Raw genomic sequence first — 20115 nt, 5'->3', positions numbered from 1 at the left:
GGGGAAGGAGCTCATGGGAACAGCGTGTGGGGCGTGGAGGTGGCCGGTGGGGTTCAGGAGGGTCCAGGCTGCAGGTGGAGGCATCTGGGTATTGATTCTTATTTTTTGAATATTGATTTTTAAAGACTGACAAGAAGGGAGGAGAGTTGGGCCTGACTATTGGGCACCCCGGAGAGGAGGAGGAGGGAGCAGGAAAAGGGATTGAGCCCTGGAGAGCAGGTGGGGAGGGCGGGCGAGGGCTGCCTAGGTGTCTGAGGCCCAGGAGCTCCCAGCGGACCTGCCGCCTCAGCCTCCACCCCCCACCCCAAGGGGCAGACATGAGCCACTGTTTCTGGGTGTTCCCGTCCGTGCGCCCCTCCCCCCACGGCACCAGCCCTCCCCCGCCCGACTGCGTAGCGGTGCTCTGTTCTCCCATGACTCCCAGGGCGGCGAGTATTTACACCACGATGTCTGTGTTTGTACTCAGCGCCGAGACATGTGGTAAAGTGTGATTATTTTTTCTTTCCTGCCCAACTTTTTGTTTTCCTTCGTTATTAATTGCCTTCTTTTTCATTTGCTGTTTCCTACGTACTAACACCAGCGAGGCCGCGCTCTCCCCATCATCCAGTCTCCTCCCAGTGCGGTCGGTCACTGGGGCCCGTCGAGGGTGCCTCCCCGGAGCCTCTGCCCTGCTCAGGGCCCAGGGACCCCCACCCCCGCCCCCGGCCGGGCACAGCTCCTGGGGATGGGCCCTGACGCTCCTGGTGTGATCTCTGTTTATCGAAGTCCATGCTTTCCTCTTCCTGGTCTCCACACTCTTTGTAACACGTATGCGCGCACATGCACACGCACACGCACACGCGCACAGACTGGGAGGGACCCCTGCTCTTTGGGCGCCGAGGGAAGGACTGGGTGCAGGTGGTGGAGGAAGGGGCAGAGGGCCTGGGCCTTTCTCTCCCGCTGGAGTGATGCTGTGGTGCGCGGGGCCCTGAGTGAGAAAGGGGGGCCCTCCCCGCCCCCCCACCCCCCGCCTGCAGGGCTGCCCACTCAGAACCAGGGTTTACTGGCTGGGCAGGCCCAGCCCGGCCAGGCCTCCACTCCGCCTGACTCCTCTGGCCGCTCTGGTTCCCCTGGGGACGGGACGGGGTAAAGGAGGACAAGGGCAGAGGGACTCGGGATGGGGGGGCAGCAGGAGGCCCCTGGGTGAGTACACACCCCCAGGCGGTCACTGACCCTGAGCTCAGCCGCCGTGAAGGAGGCTGTGCCTTCCCTGTGCCAGCTCGGGCCACACGGGCTCCCGGGCGCCGAGGGCTGGCGGGTGCCCCGTGGGCAGGGTCTCCAAGAGACTCGGGGCCTCGGGGGCCTGGGCATGAGGTGGCCTGAGGCCTAAGGTCAGGTGCCTCCAGCCTCCGCTGCTTGGCTGGCACGGCCTCGGGTCCTGCGAGTTGCAGCCCCTCTAAGCACGGGGCACAGGACTCTCCGCTAATGAGCCTCCTAACCCCCCCTTCCGGGTCTCAGGCGTGGGCGGCTGGGGTGCAGCCCCTAGGAGGCCCCGTGCCTGGCGGCAGTAATTCTATTTACCTTTCCTGAGAGCCTCCTGTCCTCTCATTTGCTCCCATTAGCGGCTGTGCCTGAGCAGCTCCAGCCCACGTGGCCGCCCGCCCGCCCGCCCGTGGTGGCACCCCTCCCCCTGCCCAGCGAGCCGCCCAGTGGCTCCAAGAGCAGGGCCACCTGGCTGGCGGCCTGGCTGCGCGCTCTGCTCCAGCCCCCTCCCCCTCTGATGGCGCCCCCCTCCCCCGCCCTCGCCTCCAGCCTCTCCATCAGACGCTGTGCCCAGGCGCTCTCGGACCTCAGGTGCCGCGGCCCTGCCCACCCCGGGCGCCTGGTCTTCTGCCAGCACTCAACTCCGTCCTGGGGTCAGTCCCCCGCCTGCCCAGCAGGTGCCCGCCCACCGTCGGCAGCTCCTGATGGGGAGGTCCCGGTGGCCTTTCAGAGGCCGGGGACACTGTGCTGTCACCTCACTCGGACCAGTTCAGTTGGGGTCTCCTGTCCCCCCACTTCACCTGCTGCGTGCCCTGCACGCTGCTCAGGTGGCCGGAGCCTGGATGAGGCAGAGGCGAGCGAGGACTCCAGGCCCAGGTTGTGCGGCAACCTCCCCACTGACCTGAGTGCAGCCCCGGCCACGTGTCCATGGGGCGGGAGGGGTGGATGTCAGTGCCCTCCCTGGGCCATCGCCCCCCATCATGTCCCTCTCCTGGCAAATGGTGACCCCTGGGGGCCAAAGCTAATGGGGGACTATCCCTTCGGCCTGGGACGGCTGAGGCTGCCTGCGCTGGCGAGAGGTGGCCGTTGGGACCTGCTCCATGGGGCAGCCGGGGCACTGCCAGCCACCACCACACTTGGTCCCATCGGGGTCCAGCTCCATCCAGTCCATCTGTAAAATGGGGGGTCCCAGAGGGTAGCGCCAGCCCAGGGGGTGGAAGAGGACCACTGCGCAAGCTCTTTATTGTTGGAGGACACACATTCCTCCTCAGACTCACAGACACACACGGACACAGACATGCACTCACGAGAGCTCCCCACCCATCCCCCCGCTCCGCCCTCGGGCCCGCTGGGCACAGAGCAGGTGTGGGGAGGGCAGGGGAGGGCAGGGCAGGGGAAGGGAGGGCAGGGGAGGGCAGGGCAGGGGAAGGGAGGGCAGGGGAGGGCAGGGGAGGCCCGCCCTCAGGCCACTGCAGTGGGCCCCGGGGACAGGGGGCCGCTCTGGCTACACCCCAGGCCACTCTGGGTCTTGGTCTGAATTGTTCGGGTGGCCTCTCACTCCCGAGTCCAGCCCCGGGGGCTCGGGCCTCACAGGGCGCTCTGGGCCCACCCCGGGGGGCGGCCGGCCGCGGGGGGCTCCCCGGAGGGGGAGGGGCCGTGGCTGCCCCCGTTGCTGTCGCAGCCCCCGGACAGCAGCAGCTTCTCCGTGGGGGCCCCGCTGGTGGACCGGGCCAGGGCCGGGTGGCCGCTGCCCTGGCGCTCCTCCCGCAGCAGCTCGCCCAGGCGCCAGCGGTGCCAGCTCCGCAGCAGCTCCGTCTGCACCTGGGGCAGCCGACAGGTGGGCCGGGCCCGGCACCGCAGTCCCACCCGGCTTCCCGCCTCTGACCCTGAAGGCCGCCTGGCACCCGGCTGCGGGCAGGATGGGCTTTGCCACCTGGACGCAGGGGCTGGGGACTGCTGGCCTGCACCCAGGCTGGCTGCCACGGGGCAAATGCAGGTGGGCATGAAGGCCGGGCGCCCAGGCTCTCTCCCCGCACCCCAGGCCGGTCCCAGACCCTCACCCACCTCCTTGTTGAGGAAACAGTAGAGGACAGCCACCAGCAGGCCCTGCAGAGAGGGGGTGGTCAGCGCGGCCCCGGGGAGGGGGGCGGGCAGCTGGGGGGGCGCGCACCTGGAAGGAGCTGAGGAAGAGGTCGAAGAAGAGCTTGACGAAGCGCAGGGTGCCCTGGGCGTGCTCATCCGTCACGAAGGCGAACACCACCTCGTGGACCCCCAGCAGGGGGATGAGGGTCAGCGTGGACTTGGCCAGCCTGTGGGGGCGGGGCCTGAGCACGGGCACTGGGCGTCCCCGCCCCTCCCCGCTGCCCGCCCGCCCGCCCGCACCCACCGGAATTTGTAGTCGGTGTGGTGCATCTGATGGGCCCGCAGCTTGGCCACGAGGATGTGCAGGATTCGGATGAAAATGCAGCAGTTGATCTGCACGTGGAGGGCATGGCTCAGGGCGGCCCTGGGGCTGGAGGGCACCCGGCCAAGACGGGCAGCCCAGCCCCAGGCCAGGGCGCCGGCCAGTGCCCTGGCTGAGTGCCGGGCCTCCCTCCCGGTCCGCCCAGGCAGGATGCTGTCTGCCTTCCTGGCCGCCGGCCGCCACAGGCCCACAGGGAGGGGGGCTGAGGCCAACCCCACGGCTCCCTCCCTGAGGAGCCGCAGGCACGCCATCTCCTCACCAAGGTGGCCAGGAAGACGGGGAAGCGCAGGATCCACCAGAAGCCCATGTTGCCGTGGCTGGTCCAGCACCTGCAGGGCGGCCGCTCACACCTGTCAGCCCCCGCCCCCCCTCCCGTCCCGCCCCCCCATTCCCCGTGGATCTGATCAGTGACTCGGGAAAGAAAGGAGATGATGACGCATGACCCCCATCCCGGGCTCCAGGTGTGCTCACCCCCATGGCCTCAGGCCAGCGATACCCTCCCCCCGCCCCCCAGAACTGGCTGCCGCCCCCGGGCACTGCCAGCACCCAGAGAGGGGAGCCCGGCCGCTGTCCTCACGGAGCAGCTCCTACTCACTGGATGTTCTCGAACACACACTTCACCACAGCCCAGGGGATGACAAACAGCATGGGGGCGCCTGCAGGGGGCGGCAGCTGTGGTCCAAGCTCCCGCCGCCCGCCCCCCCGCCCCCCACCTCCCGCCGCGGCGGCCCACTCACCCCAGCCGATGCCCAGGTAGAAGGCGAAGACGCTCCTCTCGGGGCCGGCGGAGAGGCGCAGCAGGCGGTGCAGGTACAGGCCCTCCGCCAGCAGCCAGCAGGCGTTGGCCACGATGCCGTACTGCATGAACACCGCAGCCACCCGGCAGCCGGCCAGCGCCTGGGGCAGCGCAGGGCGTGAGCCGGGCCCCCCACCCCCCCGGCCTGCCACCCGCCCGCCCGGGCACGGGGGCGCTCACCTCGTCGCTCATCCAGCCCCGCACGCGGAGGTCGTCCCCGAACTCCTGGCTGTAGCGGGTCTTGAGCAGCAGGTCGATGACCAGCACGGAGCCGGCCTTGAGCACGAAGGAGGCGAACAGGTTCACATGGATGTAGTTGCGGGTGCAGTGCAGCTTCCTGTGGGGACGGGAGTCGGTGCCCGCCCGCACCCCGCCTGCCGCACCGCCCCGCCCCCCCCCGCCCGCCTGGCGTCCGTACCTGAGGCCCAGCAGGATGGCCAGGGCCAGGAGCAGCGCCCCCAGCGAGAGGCAGTACCCCACCGTGTACATCACCTTGGACCCGACCAGCAGCTTGGCTTCCGCCTCCTGCAAATCACAGGGCTGCTCAGGCAGGAGGGGCGGGGGCCCGCGCCCGGCCCCATGCCCGCTTCGCTGGCCGCGGGCTGACCTGCACCTCAAGCTCCTCCTTGTCCATCCGGCACTGGGAGGCGTTTCTCAGCGACTGCCCCTGCGGCCCCCTCACCCACTGCCCGTCCGGCCCGCACGTCTTGTAGACGAACCGGTGCTGAACTGCAGAGGGGGGGCGGCAGGGGGGGGCGATGGTCAGCGCACGCCCTGAGGCCGGCCCCCGCCCCCCTGCCTCTGCAGTTACCTTTGTGGTACCAGGGCAGGTACCAGGGGCAGGCGATGCTGGCCGTGGTGTTGGGGGGCGTGTCGGGCCAGCAGGAGTACTTGTCGAAGGTTCTGTTGCAGACCAGCTCTGCAGGGGCGGGCGGGGCTCAGCAGGCCGGCCCTCTCGTCCCCTCGCGGGATCCGCTGAGAACCGTCCTCTGCTCCCGCCTCCCAGGCCTCTGACCACCCGCCTCCCCTGGGACACTGCATTTCCCCCAACTTGCCCCCAACCTACCTGGGGCCCCCCTCTTCCCAGTTCCCTTCTTAAAAGTGCCTCCCGCTCTGGGGACTGAACCCCAATTTTGTTGGCTCTCTTCCTGGGCCCAGCACCAACCCTGTGGGCAGTCCCTGGCCCCCTGCCCTGTGCGGGCCCCTTCCCTGCCAGGACAGTGCTGGGCCTCCCAGGCCAGCCCTCCTGCTCCTGCCTCTCTGCACCCCGGGGCCTCCAGGACTGACCCCATCCTGGCCTGGCCCCCCACCCCCGGGCCTGTGAGGTCTGCCCACCTGTCTCAGCCGCCTCCTGTGGCCTCTAAGCCATGGGAGCAGATTCACTGTCCCCAGGCCCCCATGGGGGCGCCCAGCAGCAGGGGGCACGGAGCACCCCAGTGCGGAGACAAGTCCACCACCTCTTTTCCTGCTCCTGCGGCCTCTCCGTGACTCAGTCTCACCTGTGCCGAGCCTTCCCATGAGAACAGCCCAGGAAATGCCGCCTGGGAGGAAGGCAGGGGCCCACCGTGGGGCTCACCCGTGGGGCCCACCCGTGGGGCTCACCCGTGGGGGGCGGCAGCAGGCTCAGGTTGTGCAGACACTGGTCCCCATAGAGCTTCCACTTCTCGAACACGGAGTCCATCATCTGCGCACAGGGGGCCCGCAGCTGGGCAGGGCGGGTGGGCGGAGCGGCTGGGTCAGCGAGGGGAGGGCCAGCCGGGAGGTGGGAGCCCGAGGGCAGCGGTGCTCACCTGGCAGGCCAGCAGCAGCAGCAGCAGCAGGAAGGGGGGTGGGCGTGGCCAGGTGGGGGGCATGCCTCCGGGCTGCCGCCCCCCACATCTGCCTGGGGCTGCAAAGCGGGGGCAGAGGGTCCTTTAGGCGTGGGCTGCGGGGGTCAGGCAGCGGGGCCTGGGGAGAGGCCCGCAGCGAGGAGGCTCAGCTGGGTCCTGTCTTGGCCACGGGGTGTCCTGCTCCCCTCAAGGCCCCCCCTGAGCCTCCAGGGCCCACTGATGAGGCGGGAGCTGGGGGGAAGCAGCGCTCTTGGCCAATAGGTCCTGCCGGGTCCTGGGGGCTGGCTGCCTCCAGGGGGACGGGGTTCCGGTGGCCCCAGCGCCCGCCCGCCCTCCCCTCCCGCGGGTGGCAGCCATCAGCCTGCCGGCCTGAAGCTGAGGGGGATGGGGGAGCGGCGCCCAGGCAGCCCCCCTGCCCCACCGCCTCCTGCCTATTCTTAGCTCCTGGGAAAGGCCAGCGGGCAGGGTGCGGGCCATGACACCCCCAGCGGGGGAGCAGCAGGCGACCGGCCAGCGCCCAGCCGCGCCAGGGCCAGGAGCACCGGCACATTCTCAGGGTGGTCGCTGTCCACGCGCTGCCGGCTGCCCTGTGGGGCCTGCGGGCGGGGGCGCCCCGGGGTCCGGTCGCGGGTTCCAGCTGTCTGAGCAGAGTTCTGGGGCAGCCGCAGTCCCATAAATCCTCCCCTCAGGCTTCCAGAGCCGGCGACTCCCACGGGACAGCCGGGGCGCCTCCCTCCGCCGGGTGCAGGGCCCGCAGCCCCGCCCACTAGTCCAGCTGGTCCCGTGGGACCATTTCACCAGGGGCCTCCCTGGGACGCGCCCCCCCGCACCCTAATGGGGCCCTGAGATGCCACCGTGAGGGGAGAGCGGAGTGACCTGGGCGGGCACCGTCTCCCAGCCTGCTTGGGGCTCCTGACCCAGCGTGGCCCCGGCTGCCGGCCAGGCCTGGGGAGGCCTCCCAGGGCGGCTGGTCCCCCTCCCTGCGCAGGTGAGGCTCCGCACTCAGGGCTGCGGGTGGGGGAGCCACAGTCTGAGGGGTGCCCTTGGCAGAGAAGGAGGCAGACCCATGTCCTCAGCCCCGAGGTCACGAGGTCACGAATGTTCCTTCTCTCCTGATCTGGCCAGACCCTCGCTGCCCTGCCCCTCGCTGCCCCAGCTCTGAGCTGGGGGTTGGGTGGGAGTGGGGGGGTAGGGGGGTGGCGCCCCTAGGAGCAGCCTCTCCCTGTCCTACCGGCTGCAGGCGAGGAGGGCTGGGGTGCAGGGGTGTCCTGAGCAGGTAGAGGCTCCCCGGGGAGGGGAGTGACGGGCTGGCGGGCGAAGTGCAGGGCGAGATGCTGGGCCCCGGAGGAAGGACACTGCCCGATAAGCTGTTCCGTCCAGCGGCCCTGCCCCGGGGGGGGGGGGCGGGCTGACAGCCAGCGAGGAGCTCCCAGGAAGCACAGCCCCGAGAGCCGGCTTTGGGGGGGGGGGGTGACAGTGCTCCTGCTGGCCCCCCCGGGCCCTGGGGGAGGTGGGCGGGGCCTGGTGCACCCAGGCGGGTGGTGGCCGACCTTCTGCAGGTGCTAACGTATCCCCGACCCAGAGAGAGGCAGGACTCAGGGGGAGGGGAGAGAGGGAGGGGCTGCCTGGGCTCTTCTCCATGTCCCCCACTCACCCCCGGGCTGGCAGGGGCTCAGGGACCAGACCCCCAGGTCCCCGGCCTCGGCTCAGGTCCCAGAGGCTGCGGGGGACCCCGCGGTGCCTGACGGGGCGGGGGGGGGGGCTGGACAAGGGGCAGAAGGAGGAAGTCCTCTGTCCGTTTACGGGGGGGGGGGGGCGGCGGGCAAGGTGAGTCCAGACCCTCGTCTGATTAGGGGTGAGGTGGGGCGGGAGCCCCTTCCCCTGCACAGAGCTGAGGCCCCAGGGTCCCTGCTGGGCACCCGGTGGGAGGCTGGCTCCACGGAAGGCACCCAGGGCTGGTCCCGGGACCCAGGAGGAAGGACTTAACTCCTCGGAGCCCCAGGTTCCCCACTTGTGGATGGGGTGCCGCCTCCTCAGGAGCTCTGCCACCTGAGGGCTGGTGGAGCGTCCTGGCCAGGCCCCCCCTGCCCCCCATCCCCCCAGCACAGGCCCCCCCTCCCCCCCACCCCCCGACCCCCCCACCACAGTTCAGGGCTGTGGGATGAATGAGGCCTGAGCCCGGGAGGGGGGGCTGCAGGTAGGGGTGCTCAGAGCCCCCTGCTTCTACTATTGACCCCCCAGCTGAGCAGGGGGTGGAGGTGACCAGCCAGGGACCAGGACTGTGCCCCATAAATGTCAGCTCAGGACGGGTGTGGCTCGAGCGGACAGAGATGGGGTCTCTCCCCTCTTTCTCAGCCCCACCCTGGGTTCCCCCACCTGCCAGCTGGCACGCGCCCTGCAGAAGGCACCACTCACCCCCCAACAAGCACGGCTTGGCCAGCGTCCCACCAGTTTCAGGGCAGGGGCGGGGGGGGGGCGGCCGGAGGGACCCCAGGTGGTGGGTGGCCATTATGAGACGGGCAGGTCCCCCAGGATGGAGGGTGGGGTTGAGGCCTCCCAGCCTCTGAGGTGCAGAGGTGGGGGGGGGGTGTTTGTGAAACCGGATCAAGTGGCCGGAGGTGGTGGCCGAGGTGCACCAGGGGCCAGGCCTGTTGACAAAGCCTGGTTCCCTGTCCTTCACCCCCGGCCCTGAGGGCGGGCAGGCACAGCTCCCCCTGCACCCTCACCCTGCACCCTCACCCCCAGCCCTCACCCTGCACCCTAACCCTGCACCCTCACCCTGCACCCTCACCCCCAGCCCTGGCCGGCCTCAGCCTGCGGTGGATGCGGGCGCCCAGACCTGCGGGGTCAGTGGGCTGGGCTGGGGGCAGGGGGGCGGGCGGGGAGGGGGGGAGCGGGTCACAGTGACAGCGTGGGCTTCCGGGGTGCTGGCCCCTCGCCCCCCATCCCGGAGACGCCCCCTCCCGGAGCTGGGGTGCTGCTGGGACCTTCCTGGGGGGCAGGGCCGGAGGGGGGAGGCCGGGCGAGGACGCGGCCCGGGGGGTCTCACGGGGCTGCCCTGGGGGAGGGAGCGGAGGGTAGCCGAGCCCAGGGGGGGCCGGACGGGCACCTGGCGGCGCGCACCCCCCGCCCGCCCCGCGCTTCCCGGAGAGGAGGGCGCAGCCGGTTCCGAGCCCCGATTCTGCCGCCCCCGGACGCCCCCTCGGGCCCCGTGCTCACCGCGCTCGGTCCGGTCCGGTCCGGTCCGGGTCCGCGCTCCCCGCTCCCCGCTGCCGCCGGCTCCGCGCCCGCGCCCCGCGCCCCGCGCCCGCCGCGCGCAAACTTTCCGGCGGCGACGCTGGGAGGCGGTGGCGGTGGCGGCGGCGGCGCGGGGGGGGGGGGGGGGCCGCCGAGGGTCCGCGCCCCGCTCCTCCCAGCGACACCCCGGTCCTGCCCCCGGCCCCGGCCCCGGCCCCGCGGACTCCGAGAGGCGGGTCCCTCCCAGGCAGAGGCGGTCGCCCGGAAGGACGGGTGGGGGTGGGGGTGCGGGGTGTGGGGTGGGGGTTGGGGTGCGGGGTGCGGGGTATGGGCTGATTTGCTGGAAGGACCGGCTCCCCACTTACCCCCGCGGCTCCTGGGCGCAGAGCAGGCGGATGGGTGGGGGCTGCCCAGGCGGGAAGGGGGGCCCGGGTGCCCCTTAACCCGTCTCAGGGCCCAGGTCCCCTCCGTTAACCCCTCCAGCGCCACTGCCCCCCCTCCCCCGGCTGCGCCAAGTCCCCCGCACACTGGGGGCCCTACAGCTGCACCCCCAGCCTTGTGCCTGCAGACCCTCAGGCACCCCCTCTCCTCCCCCAGGCCCCCCAGCGCCATCACCTCAGGGCCCCCCCCACACACACACTGTGGGGCCCATCTTTCCTGGGCTGTCAGCATTCAGGACCGGACGTGGCCGCTCCTTCTAGAAAGTTCTCCCACCGCCGTGGTTTCCTGGGGCCGCTCCCTCCACTGCCCTCACTGTCCACCTGCTCCCCAGGCGCCCCCAGTGCCCAGACCCCACCCGGGCTGCTCGCGCCCCCTGGCTGCACCCCCCTTGCACCCCCCCCCGGGGGACACCCGGCTCAGCTCAGGCCGCCTCCCACCCGCCTGTTTCCTGGGATCCCCTGGCCTCTCTGTCAACCGCCTCCGGTCACCTGGGCGGCTCCCCCGTCCTTGGTCCCCAGGGTCCCCGGGCCCTTCTCAACTTCAGTTTTGGGGGCACTGGAAGCCATGGTCTCCGCCGGGGCCCCACCTCCAGCCCCACAGATGCTGGCGGGGGCCTTAGCCCACCTGTGCCAGCCAGGCCTGGAGCCCAGGTGAGGGGCGCTCTGGGGGTGCCCACCAGACCCCCCTTCTTACCAGTGCACCGGAGCCCTGCCCCCAGGGCGGCCTTTCTGTTTCAGTTCAGGTGCCGGCCAGAAGGCAGAGGTCAGAGGCAAAGGTCAGAGGCAAAGGTCAGAGAGCGGCTCAGCCGCAGAAGGGCCTGTGCAAACGCAGGGGCGGGCGGGGAGGGGCCTCCGCCTGTGCCCAGACCTGCCTTCCTCCGTCGTGGCCCCTCCTCTCTCTGCCCCTCTCCCTAAGACACAGGTCTGGACACCCCCAGGCGGCTGTGATGCCAGAGGTGGGGTGCCCCCTCCCGTGTGACCCTCAGAGGTGCCCGGCCTCCCTGGCCCTTATTCCCGGGAGTCTCTGGCCGGGCACAGGCCCAGCAGCCTGGGCAGGCACTGGGTGGCCCGAGAGGGGACAGATGGGGCGGGGGTTCCCCCCTGGGCGGGGCCCCCTCTATTTACATAACTGAATTCATAAGACATAAACAGAGCGGGATGGGAACGGAGGGGCTGGGCCTTCCCAGAGCCGTCCGGGGGCCTGGGGAGGAAGGCGCCCGCCCGCCGGGAGCCCGAGGGTCCTGTGGGGCGGCCTCGGAGCTGCGGGCACCCATGCCGGGAGCCAGCGGGGGCGGGGGGGGGCGGGGTAGCTGCCTCTGCCTGCGTCTGTCCAGTCCCTGTGCGGCCTGCCTGCAGCTGGCACTGCCCGCCACCAGGACCACACCCCCACCCTCGTGCTCTTGGGGGCCCAGACGACAGTAAGTAGTAGAGAGAGGCGGCCAGACCGGGCGGCCGGGCAGACCCAGGAGGAGGGACCTGGTGGGGAGGGCCCGTCGGGGCAGCGGAGAGGAGGCCGCAGAGCCGGTGCCCACACACAGTGCGGGGGGCACCCCGCTGGTCCCGCCCACGGCTCCTTGCTGCGCCCACTCATTCCTTTTGGTGAGTTTCTCCAGCTTTTCTTGGCTTAGAACACAAGCATTTCCTTCTACTGATAAGAGGGCCTCACCCGCTCGGCGTGGCCCAGGGTTGAGTGTCGACCTAGGAACCAGGAGATCACGGTTTGATTCCCGGTCAGGGCTCGATCGCGCCCCCCGCCCCCCGCCCCCCGCCCCCGGGCCTGGCTAGTTCTGCTCCCGCCCAGGCCCTGACCACGCAGATGGGCCTTGGCTCACCTGCTCCCTCCCCCGGCCCCTGCCCACCTGGCCCAGGCCAATGCTGTCCACCCCCAGCCCCCATGTCTGTCATTGACCTGAGCCCGGCACCATCCACAGCTGCAGCCCCGGGGCCCTCTCTCCGCCGCGGTCCCTCTAAGTGGCCTGATTCAATCGGCCTGAACGTGGCTCCCCAGAGCCTAACCACCTTGCTGGTGGCTCTGGGCGAGAGGCGCCGGCGAGACCAGGCCAGGGCCCAGCGCCCTTCCCAGGGGACGGGGGGGCCACTCGGGGGGAGAGAGGAGACACGGAAGGTCCCTGTTCCGGGCTGGACTGTGTCCCCAAATTCGCGATGAACCCCCACCCCCAGCAGCTCCGGAGGGTCTCTACCGAGGGGCTTAAGGTGACATGAGGCCATGGGGCCCTGCCAGCAGGGCTCAGGGGCTGAGCGTCCACCTATGAGCCAGGAGGTCACGGTTCGATTCCCGGTCGGGACACAGGCCCGGGTTGCGGGCTCCATCCCCAGTGTGGGCCGTGCAGGAGGCAGCTGGTCCATGATCTTCTCTCATCATTGATGTTTCTCTCTCTCTCCCCCTTCCTCTCTGAAATCAATTAAAATAATAACAATAATAATAATAGTATGGAGGGAGGAGATGACAGGCCCAGGGCCCGGGCGGGGGGGGGGGGGGGGGGGGCGCTGGCAGGGCTGGACGTCTCTCCTGTGGGATCAGAGAACCGGCTGCTGACCAGCTCCCTGTGGGCCCAGGGACGGGGTGGGGGGCGCAGTGGGTGGCGTCCATAGGAAGATCATCTCCCTTAGGGCAGGTCCTGCAGAGCCAAGGTCCCTGCCTGTCTGTAGGGTGATGCCAAGGGGGGGTGCTCGTGGGGCAGGCGCCGATGGCCTCGGGGAGCCCTAACGGCAGGAGCTGGACACGGTGTCCTCGCCGAGGGCATCAGCCACCCACGGCTGCAGAGCAAATTACCCCAAATGTGTCCGCTCCCAGCAGCCAGCACTTATCCCCTCAGGCTCCTGTGGCTCCTGCGGTCAGGAATCCGGGTCAGGTGTGAGCTGGGGCTGCAGCATCTCCAGGCCCCTGGAGGGCCCTGCCCGGCTCAGCCCTGGGTGTCTCAGGCCTGGTCCCAGCTGGCCGCTCGCTGCTTCCTCGGGCCGAGCAGGATGGCGGCCACCGTCCTCCCTGAGCCTGATCTCGGAAACGTCGCCTCGGCCCGTGCGTCAGAGGCACTCCCTCTGTCCGGTCGACGCTGCAGGCGGGAGTGCCAGGGCGGGGGTCAGTGTCTCATGGGACAGAGCTTCAGTTGAAGAAAATGAGGAAGTTCTCACCGGCGGCGCGGCTCAGGGGTTGAGTGTTGACCTAGGAACCGGGAGGTCAGGGTTCGATTCCTGGTCAGGGCACAGGCCCGGGTTGTGGGCTCCATCTCCAGTGGGGGGCGTGCAGGAGGCAGCCGGCCCATAGTTCTCTGTCATCATTGATATTTCTGTCTCCCTCTCCCTTCCTCTCTCTCTAAAATCAATTTTTAAATAAACAAAAAAACCTCACTATTTATTTTTTTATCCTCACCAGAGGATATTTTTCCACTGACTTTTTAGAGTGGAAGGGAGAGAGACAGGTACATCGATGAGAGGAACACATGGATTGGTTGCCTCCTGCACATGCCCCGACCAGAGCCCAGGCCAGGGAGGAGCCTGCAACCCAACTGAGGTCCGCACCCTTGACCGGAACCGAACCCGGGACCCTTCGCTCGGCAGGCCGATGCTCTATCCACTGAGCCAAAGGAGCTAGACTAGAGCAAAACCCTCACTATTTAAAAAATAGAGGAGAGAGACAGAAATTGGCACAGAACCTACACAGAACGTTCTCTAGAGACAGAAGAACTTCGCTGGAGAGAACATGGCAAAAGATCCTGGACAGAAACTGGCCTCAGAACCTAGAGACAGAACCTAGCGAGAGAACATGGCAAAAGATCCTGGACTGAACCTGACTACAGAAATTGGCAAGAGAACCTGACTAGAACCTGGTGACTGAACCTGGCTGGAGAACCTGGACAGAAACTGGCTGGAGAACCTAGCGAGGGAACATGGCTACAGAACCTGGCTGGAGAACCTGGAGAACCTAGCAAGAGACCATGGACACAGAACCTGGCTGGAGATCCTAAACAGAACTTTGCTGGAGATCCAGACCAGAACTTGGCTGGAGATCCTGGCTAGGCTGCTGATCAACTGAACGCTGTCTCCGTGTCATTCCTTCTTCGCCGACTCCGTCCACACCTTTGGGGACCCCTGGACCCGCTGGGGTTGGACCACAGCAAATAATGACAGAAAACTTCCCCCACCTGGTGAAAGAAATAGACTTACAGGTCTAGGAAGCACAGAGAACCCCAAACAAAAGGAATCCAAAGAGGACCACACCAAGACACATCATAATTAAAATGCCAAGAGCAAAAGACAGAGAATCTTAAAAGCAGCAAGAGAAAGAAAGTCAGTTACCTACAAGGGAATACCCAGACGACTGTCAGCTGATCTCTCAACAGAAACCATGCAGGCCAGAAGGGAGTGGCAAGAAATATTCAAAGTGATGAATACCAAGAACCTACAACCAAGAATACTTTATCCAGCAAAGCTATCATTCAGAATTGAAGGTCAAATAAAGAGCTTCACAGATAAGGAAAAGCTAAAGGAGTTCATCACCACCAAACCAGTATTATATGAAATGCTGAAAGGTCTCCTTTAAGAAGAGGAAGAGGAAGAAAAAGATAAAGATACAAATTATGAACAACAAATACACATCTATCAACAAGTGAATCTAAGAATCAAGTGAATAAATAATCTGATGAACAGAATGAACTGGTGATTATAATAGAATCAGGGGCATAGAAAGGGAATGGACTGGCTATTCTCGGGGGGTTGGGGGGAAGGGATGAGGGAGATGCGGGAAGAGACTGGACAAAAATCGTGCACCTATGGATGAAGATAGTGGGTGGGGAGTGAGGGCGGAGGGTGGGGTGGGAACTGGAAGGAGGGGAGTTATGGGGGGAAAAAAAGAGGAACAAATGTAATAATCTGAATAAAGATTTAATTTAAAAAAATAAAGTAATATATATTGTAAAAAAAAGAATTAAGATAAAATTATGATTTTTCAAGGAAAAATGTGTGAGAAAAGGTAAACAATTTTAGAAAAAAAAATAAATAAAAATAAAAAAATAAATAAAAAATAGAAAGGAAGGGAGGAGTGCTGGAGATGATGCTGGTGACGGCTGCACAACAGTGTGAATGGGCTTCATGCCGCTGAGCTGAGGGCGGGCACGCGGGCTCCCAGCCAGGGCCCAGCTGCCTGACACCTGCTGCCGCCCGCGAGCAGCCCACCGGCCCGCGCACCTGCGGGAACGCCTCGCCCTCGGGTCCTCCTTCCTGAGGGTTGGGTCGGCCGACCTCGATGCACACGTAGGGTCTGAAGTGCCCGCACTCAGATTCATGATGTATTAATATCGTTATATGATTATTACATTTTACCACAATAAAACCATTTTTAAAAATATACTTTTATTGATTTTAGAGAGGAAGGGAGAGAGAGAAACATCAATGATGAGAATCATTGATCGGCTGCCTCCTGCACGCCCCCCACTGCGAGTAGAGCCTGCAACCCAGGCCTGTGCCCTTGGCTGGAACTGAACCCAGGACCCTTCAGTCTGCAGGCCAACACTCTATCTGCTGAGCCACACCGGCCAGGGCCGTGGTCGGCGAACTGCGGCTCCCGAGTCACATGCAGCTCTTTGGCCCCTTGAGTGTGGCTCTTCCTAAGCCTTAGGAGAACCCTAATTAAGTTAATAACAATGTACCTGCCTATATAGTTTAAAAAATTTGTCTCTCAAAAGGAGTTTCAATCGTACTGTTGATATTTGGCTCTGTTGACTAATGAGTTTGCCGACTACTGGGCTAGGGCAATAAAACCATTTTTTTAAAAAAATATATCTTATTGGTTTCTTACAGAGAGGAAGGGAGAGAGATAGAGAGTTAGAAACATCGATGAGAGAGAAACATCGATCAGCCGCCTCCTGCACACCTCCTACCCGGGCTGTGCCCGCAACCCAGGTACATGCCCTCGACCGGAATCGAACCCGGACCCTCAGTCCGCAGGCCGATGCTCTATTTACTGAGCCAAACCGGTTACGGCAAAACCATTTTTTTAAACTATATTTTTATTGATTTCAGAGAGAGGAAGGGAGATTGAGAGAGAAACATCAATGGTGAGAGTCATGGACGGGCCGGCTGTGGGCGCGGGGCCAGCGCATCCAGTCCCATCAGTGGGGCCCCGAGGCCTCAGAATCCCAGCTCCGAGCGGCTGAGGGCGGTGGATGGGGGCGGGGCGGGGGGTGGGGAGGGGGGTGCAGGCCCCCCTGAGGGTGCGTCTCCCAGGGGGCGGCCTCAGGGCCCACAGCGGCCAGGCCTCGAGGGACACGGGGGCCTGGGCCCAGCCTGGGCGAGGGGACCTGTGGTGGGAGGTGGGTGCCCCCAGAACTAGCCGCCCCTCTTCCCTGCTGCCGGCTCTGCCTGGTGGTGCTGCTCCTCAATCCCGCCCGGAACTCAGTGTCGGGGTGCAGGGAAGAGGACACCCCCGCGGGGTCTGGGGCTGTCGCCTGGGAGAGGAGGCTGCACCCAGTGGCCTCTGGAGGGTGAGGAAGGACTCGGTCACATGCAGGGGCACCGGGGTCAGAGTAGGAAGTGGGGGTGCAGGGCCCTTGGGGGACACACGCTGCACCCTGCGTCCAGCGCCGCCAGGCCGGCTTCCCCTGCAGAGCCCGCTCCCTCCAGCCGCCATGTCCCACCCGCACCGCGGCCACCCACAGGGGCTCGCTCCGCACGCTGCGGTCTGCGGGGTCTCCCAGGCGCCCCAGCGGGGCCGCGGGACAGACACTCCTGGCTGGACGGGCTGGTCGCGCGGCCGGGACTCGCCCTTCCTCCTTCCCAGCCGCGCGGGCCCCTGGGACCCGCCCGCCCCTGCGGCTCCACCGCGCATCACCCCCGAGCGCCCCGCTCCCAGGAGCGCAGGGCAGGTCGAGGTCCGCGGGCGCCTCCAGTTCGGGGAGCCCTCAGGGTGGGGGCCCCGCCGGCCGAAGCCTGCGCCCTGGTCCCGCCCGGCGGCCCCCCTCCCTCGGGCCCTGCTGCCTCCTCCGCCGGGAGGGCGGCTCGGACCGGATCTGGGCCTGAGTGGTCCAGTTCGAATTGTCGCGGCCAAACCCCGGAAAACGGGCCGCCAGCTCCCCCTCTGCCGCGCCTTCCACTTGAGTCCGGGCCCGGCCGCCGCCCGGACACGCCCCCTTCCCGGGCCCCGCCCCAAGCCCCGCCCCGCCAACCACGCCCACCCGCCCCGCGGTCAGCGTCGCCCGGCTGCCCCCCAGCGGCCGCGCGGGGGGTGACAGGCTCTGCTATGCCTGCGGGGCCCCAGGTGGTCACCCCCACCCAGGCCTCTCCATCCTCAACTGGGTCTGGGGGGGAGGGTCAGTTCCTGGGTTTGGGAGACGGAGGAGGAGCCGGGAAGACACGCCCTGTGAGAGGCGGTAGGATGGACCCCGGGGGTGTGGGGGCCACCCTTGGGGTCAGTGCTGGGGTCAGGGTTCATGCTGGGGTTGGGGTGGGTCAGGGTTAGGGGCCATAGATGGTGAGCGGTGGCGCTCATGGTTGTTGTTAGGATTTCGCCTTATTTAAAAAATATTTTTATTGATTTCAGAGTGGAAGGGAGAGGGAGAGAGAGACATCAGTGGGAGAACGCCATGGGTTTGCTGTGTGCCCCCTTCTGGGGATCGAGCCCACAACCCGGGCCTGTGCCCCGACTGGCAACCTCTTGGTGCACGGGATGGCGCTCAACCCAGTGAGCCCCTGACCAGGGCAGGAGTGACTGTTTCTTCTTTTTAAAAATTCACGTCTAGCCCGGCTGGTTTGGCTCAGGGGACAGTGTTGCCCTGCAGACTGAAGGGTCCTGGGTCCGATTCCGGCCGAGGGCACATGCTGGGGTGCAGGCGCCACCCCTGGCCCTGGTGAGGCACCAATCGGCGTCTCCCTCACGTGGATGTCTCTCTCTCCCCCCCTTCCACTCTTGAAACATCAATGGAAAAGCGTCCTGGGGTGAGGATTAACCAGGGAAAAAATAGCGGCAGCAGCGGGTGAAAGGGGTACAGAAGCGCGAGGAGGCCAGGGTCCGATTCCGGGCTACGACCTCCTTGAGGGTTCACCCCGGGGGAGGCATTACTTCGGGCATCGGCCCGGTACGTTCCTGTGGCCGCAGCGCTGACGGCCGGCAAACACCAGCCTCGCCCTGGAACCCCAGGCCTGGTCTGACTCGTGCAGGGCCTGCGGGTGAGGGCCCCCCTCGCCGAGGCACTTCCTGTGGAACCCCCACTTCCTGTGGGACACCAGGCAGGCAGGAACCCCGGAGACCTGGGAGCAGAGCAGCTCCTCCCAGGGGCCCCTCCACCCGTGGGAGGCGGGATGACCTCACAAACAGGACAAGCAGAGCCCGTGCCTCCCTCCAGATGCCTCGCACCCCGGACAGGGCCTGGACCCTGGCGTGGGAACGAGGCGAGTATGAGGACGGGACGGGGACCCTGGCGTGGGAACGGGGGAGTGTGAGGACGGGTCGGACGAGGGCGCGCTCCCTCCTCCCGAACTCCGAGGGCAGGGCCTCTGCTTGTCCCTCCGGGGTTTTGCCCGCGTCTCCGTCGTGAGCTCTGCCCTTTGGCTCTGGGATCGCTTGGTGCTAACGTCTGCGAGGGCGGGAAGGGTCCAAAGGCCTGTGCACGTGGCTGCTCGGCCTCCGGCGCCGTTTGTTGGAAAGCCTGCGTCCAGCCGGGCGGCGTGGCTCCGCGGCTGAGCGGTGACCTGTGAACCAGGAGGTCAGGGTTCGCTTCGAATCCCGGTCCCCAACGTGGGGCCCGCAAGAGGCAGCCGAACGGTGACTCCCTCTCATCATTGATGTTTCTCTCTCTCTCCCCTCCTCTGACATCCATAAAATATATTTTAAAAATAAGCAAAGCCTGGCTTTTCCGCTGAATCTGCCTGGTGCCCTCACTGACATTTTAAAAAAATATATTTTCATTGATTTCAGAGAGGAAGGGAGAGGGAGAGAGAGAAACATCAATGATGAGAATCATGGATCGGCTGCCTCCTGCACGTCCCCCACTGGGGATCGAGCCCGCAACCTGAGCCTGTGCCCTTGACTGGAATTGAACCCGGGACCCTTCAGTCCGCAGGCCAATGCTCTATCCTGAGCCGCACCAGCCAGGGCCTTTTGTGCAGCTTTTTGTAAACCAGACAAAGTCCTTCTTTAAGGAAAAGGCCTGGGCTGACTGGAAAGGCGGGGCTTGCTCTCCTGAGTGTGCATTTTTTCCGCTTCCCTCCCGCCCCCCGCCCTCCGGGGGCCAAAGGACCCAAGGCGGGCACAGCGGGACCCACCGAGGGCGGGGCGGCCCGGGCTCCCTCACACTCCAGACTGGTGCTGACCCCAGCAATGCCGGCTGTGGGCCCTGAATCAAACCCCCCCCGGGGGGGGGGGGGCGCGCCCAGCCCTGCTCCCAGCCTTTCTGCTGTGCTGGGTGCTCTGTGCCAGGAGGCCCCGGGGAGCTCTGCCCACGCCCGCCTCTGTGCCCTGGAAACCTTGTCCCATCTACCCCACCCTCTGCTCTCTGCCCTGCACTGGGCCCCGGCCAGGCCCGTCCCTGCCAAACCGCCCAACCAGACGGGGCACTTTCTCCCTCTGTCCTGGCCCAGCAGGCGTGGCATCATGGGGGCCAGGCTGGGAGGAGGCTGGTGAGATGCCAACTGCCCGCTGCCCAGGGCACACCGGCACACAGGTGAGTCGGTGCCAGGCTGGTGCTCCAAGTCGAAGCAGCTGAAGGAAACCCAGGCGGCCCTGAGGCCGGAGGACTGACCGGAGGCTGCTGTGGTCGCATCCCTCAGGCTTTCACAGACATGAAGTATTTCCCTATAAATGACCAGACTTCCAGCCCCAGCCAGTGTGGCTCAGTGGATGAAGCGCCGGCCTGTGGGCCAAAGGATCCCGGGTTCGATTCTGGTCAAGGGCATGGACCTCGGTTGCAGGCTCCTCCCTGGGCTGGTGGGGGCCGTGCAGGAGGCACCCAATAGATGTTTCTCTCACAACGATGCTTCTCTTTCCCCCTCTTCCACTCGCCCTAAGAATCAATGGAAAATATCCTCGGGTGAGGATTAGCCAAAAACAAAAGAAACCACCACCAAAAACTGACGTGACTCCAGGGTTTGCTCCCC

At 66.2% G+C, this 20115-nt stretch overlaps 1 protein-coding gene across 1 annotated transcript; it reads right to left on the bottom strand.

Moving 5' to 3' along the window:
- Nucleotides 1–2457: 2457 nt before the first annotated feature.
- Nucleotides 2458–11023, bottom strand: GCGR (glucagon receptor). Its single transcript, XM_081110419.1, has 13 exons — nt 10703–11023; nt 6105–6390; nt 5314–5421; nt 5110–5231; nt 4921–5027; nt 4683–4839; nt 4444–4603; nt 4302–4362; nt 3966–4035; nt 3629–3717; nt 3413–3551; nt 3307–3348; nt 2458–3063 (listed from the first exon to the last, which is right to left on the bottom strand). The coding sequence occupies exons 2-13, from the start codon at nt 6184–6186 to the stop codon at nt 2830–2832; spliced, it is 1371 nt and encodes a 456-aa protein (XP_080966545.1). The 5' UTR covers nt 6187–6390; nt 10703–11023; the 3' UTR covers nt 2458–2829.
- Between the last annotated feature and the right edge of the window lie 9092 nt (nt 11024–20115).

Source organism: Myotis nattereri, assembly GCF_964212035.1.
Source record: "Myotis nattereri genome assembly, chromosome: 16".
Lineage (NCBI taxonomy): Eukaryota > Metazoa > Chordata > Mammalia > Chiroptera > Vespertilionidae > Myotis > Myotis nattereri.
The sequence above is the reverse complement of the archived record's forward strand: the minus strand, read 5'-3'. Positions and strand labels throughout refer to the sequence as shown.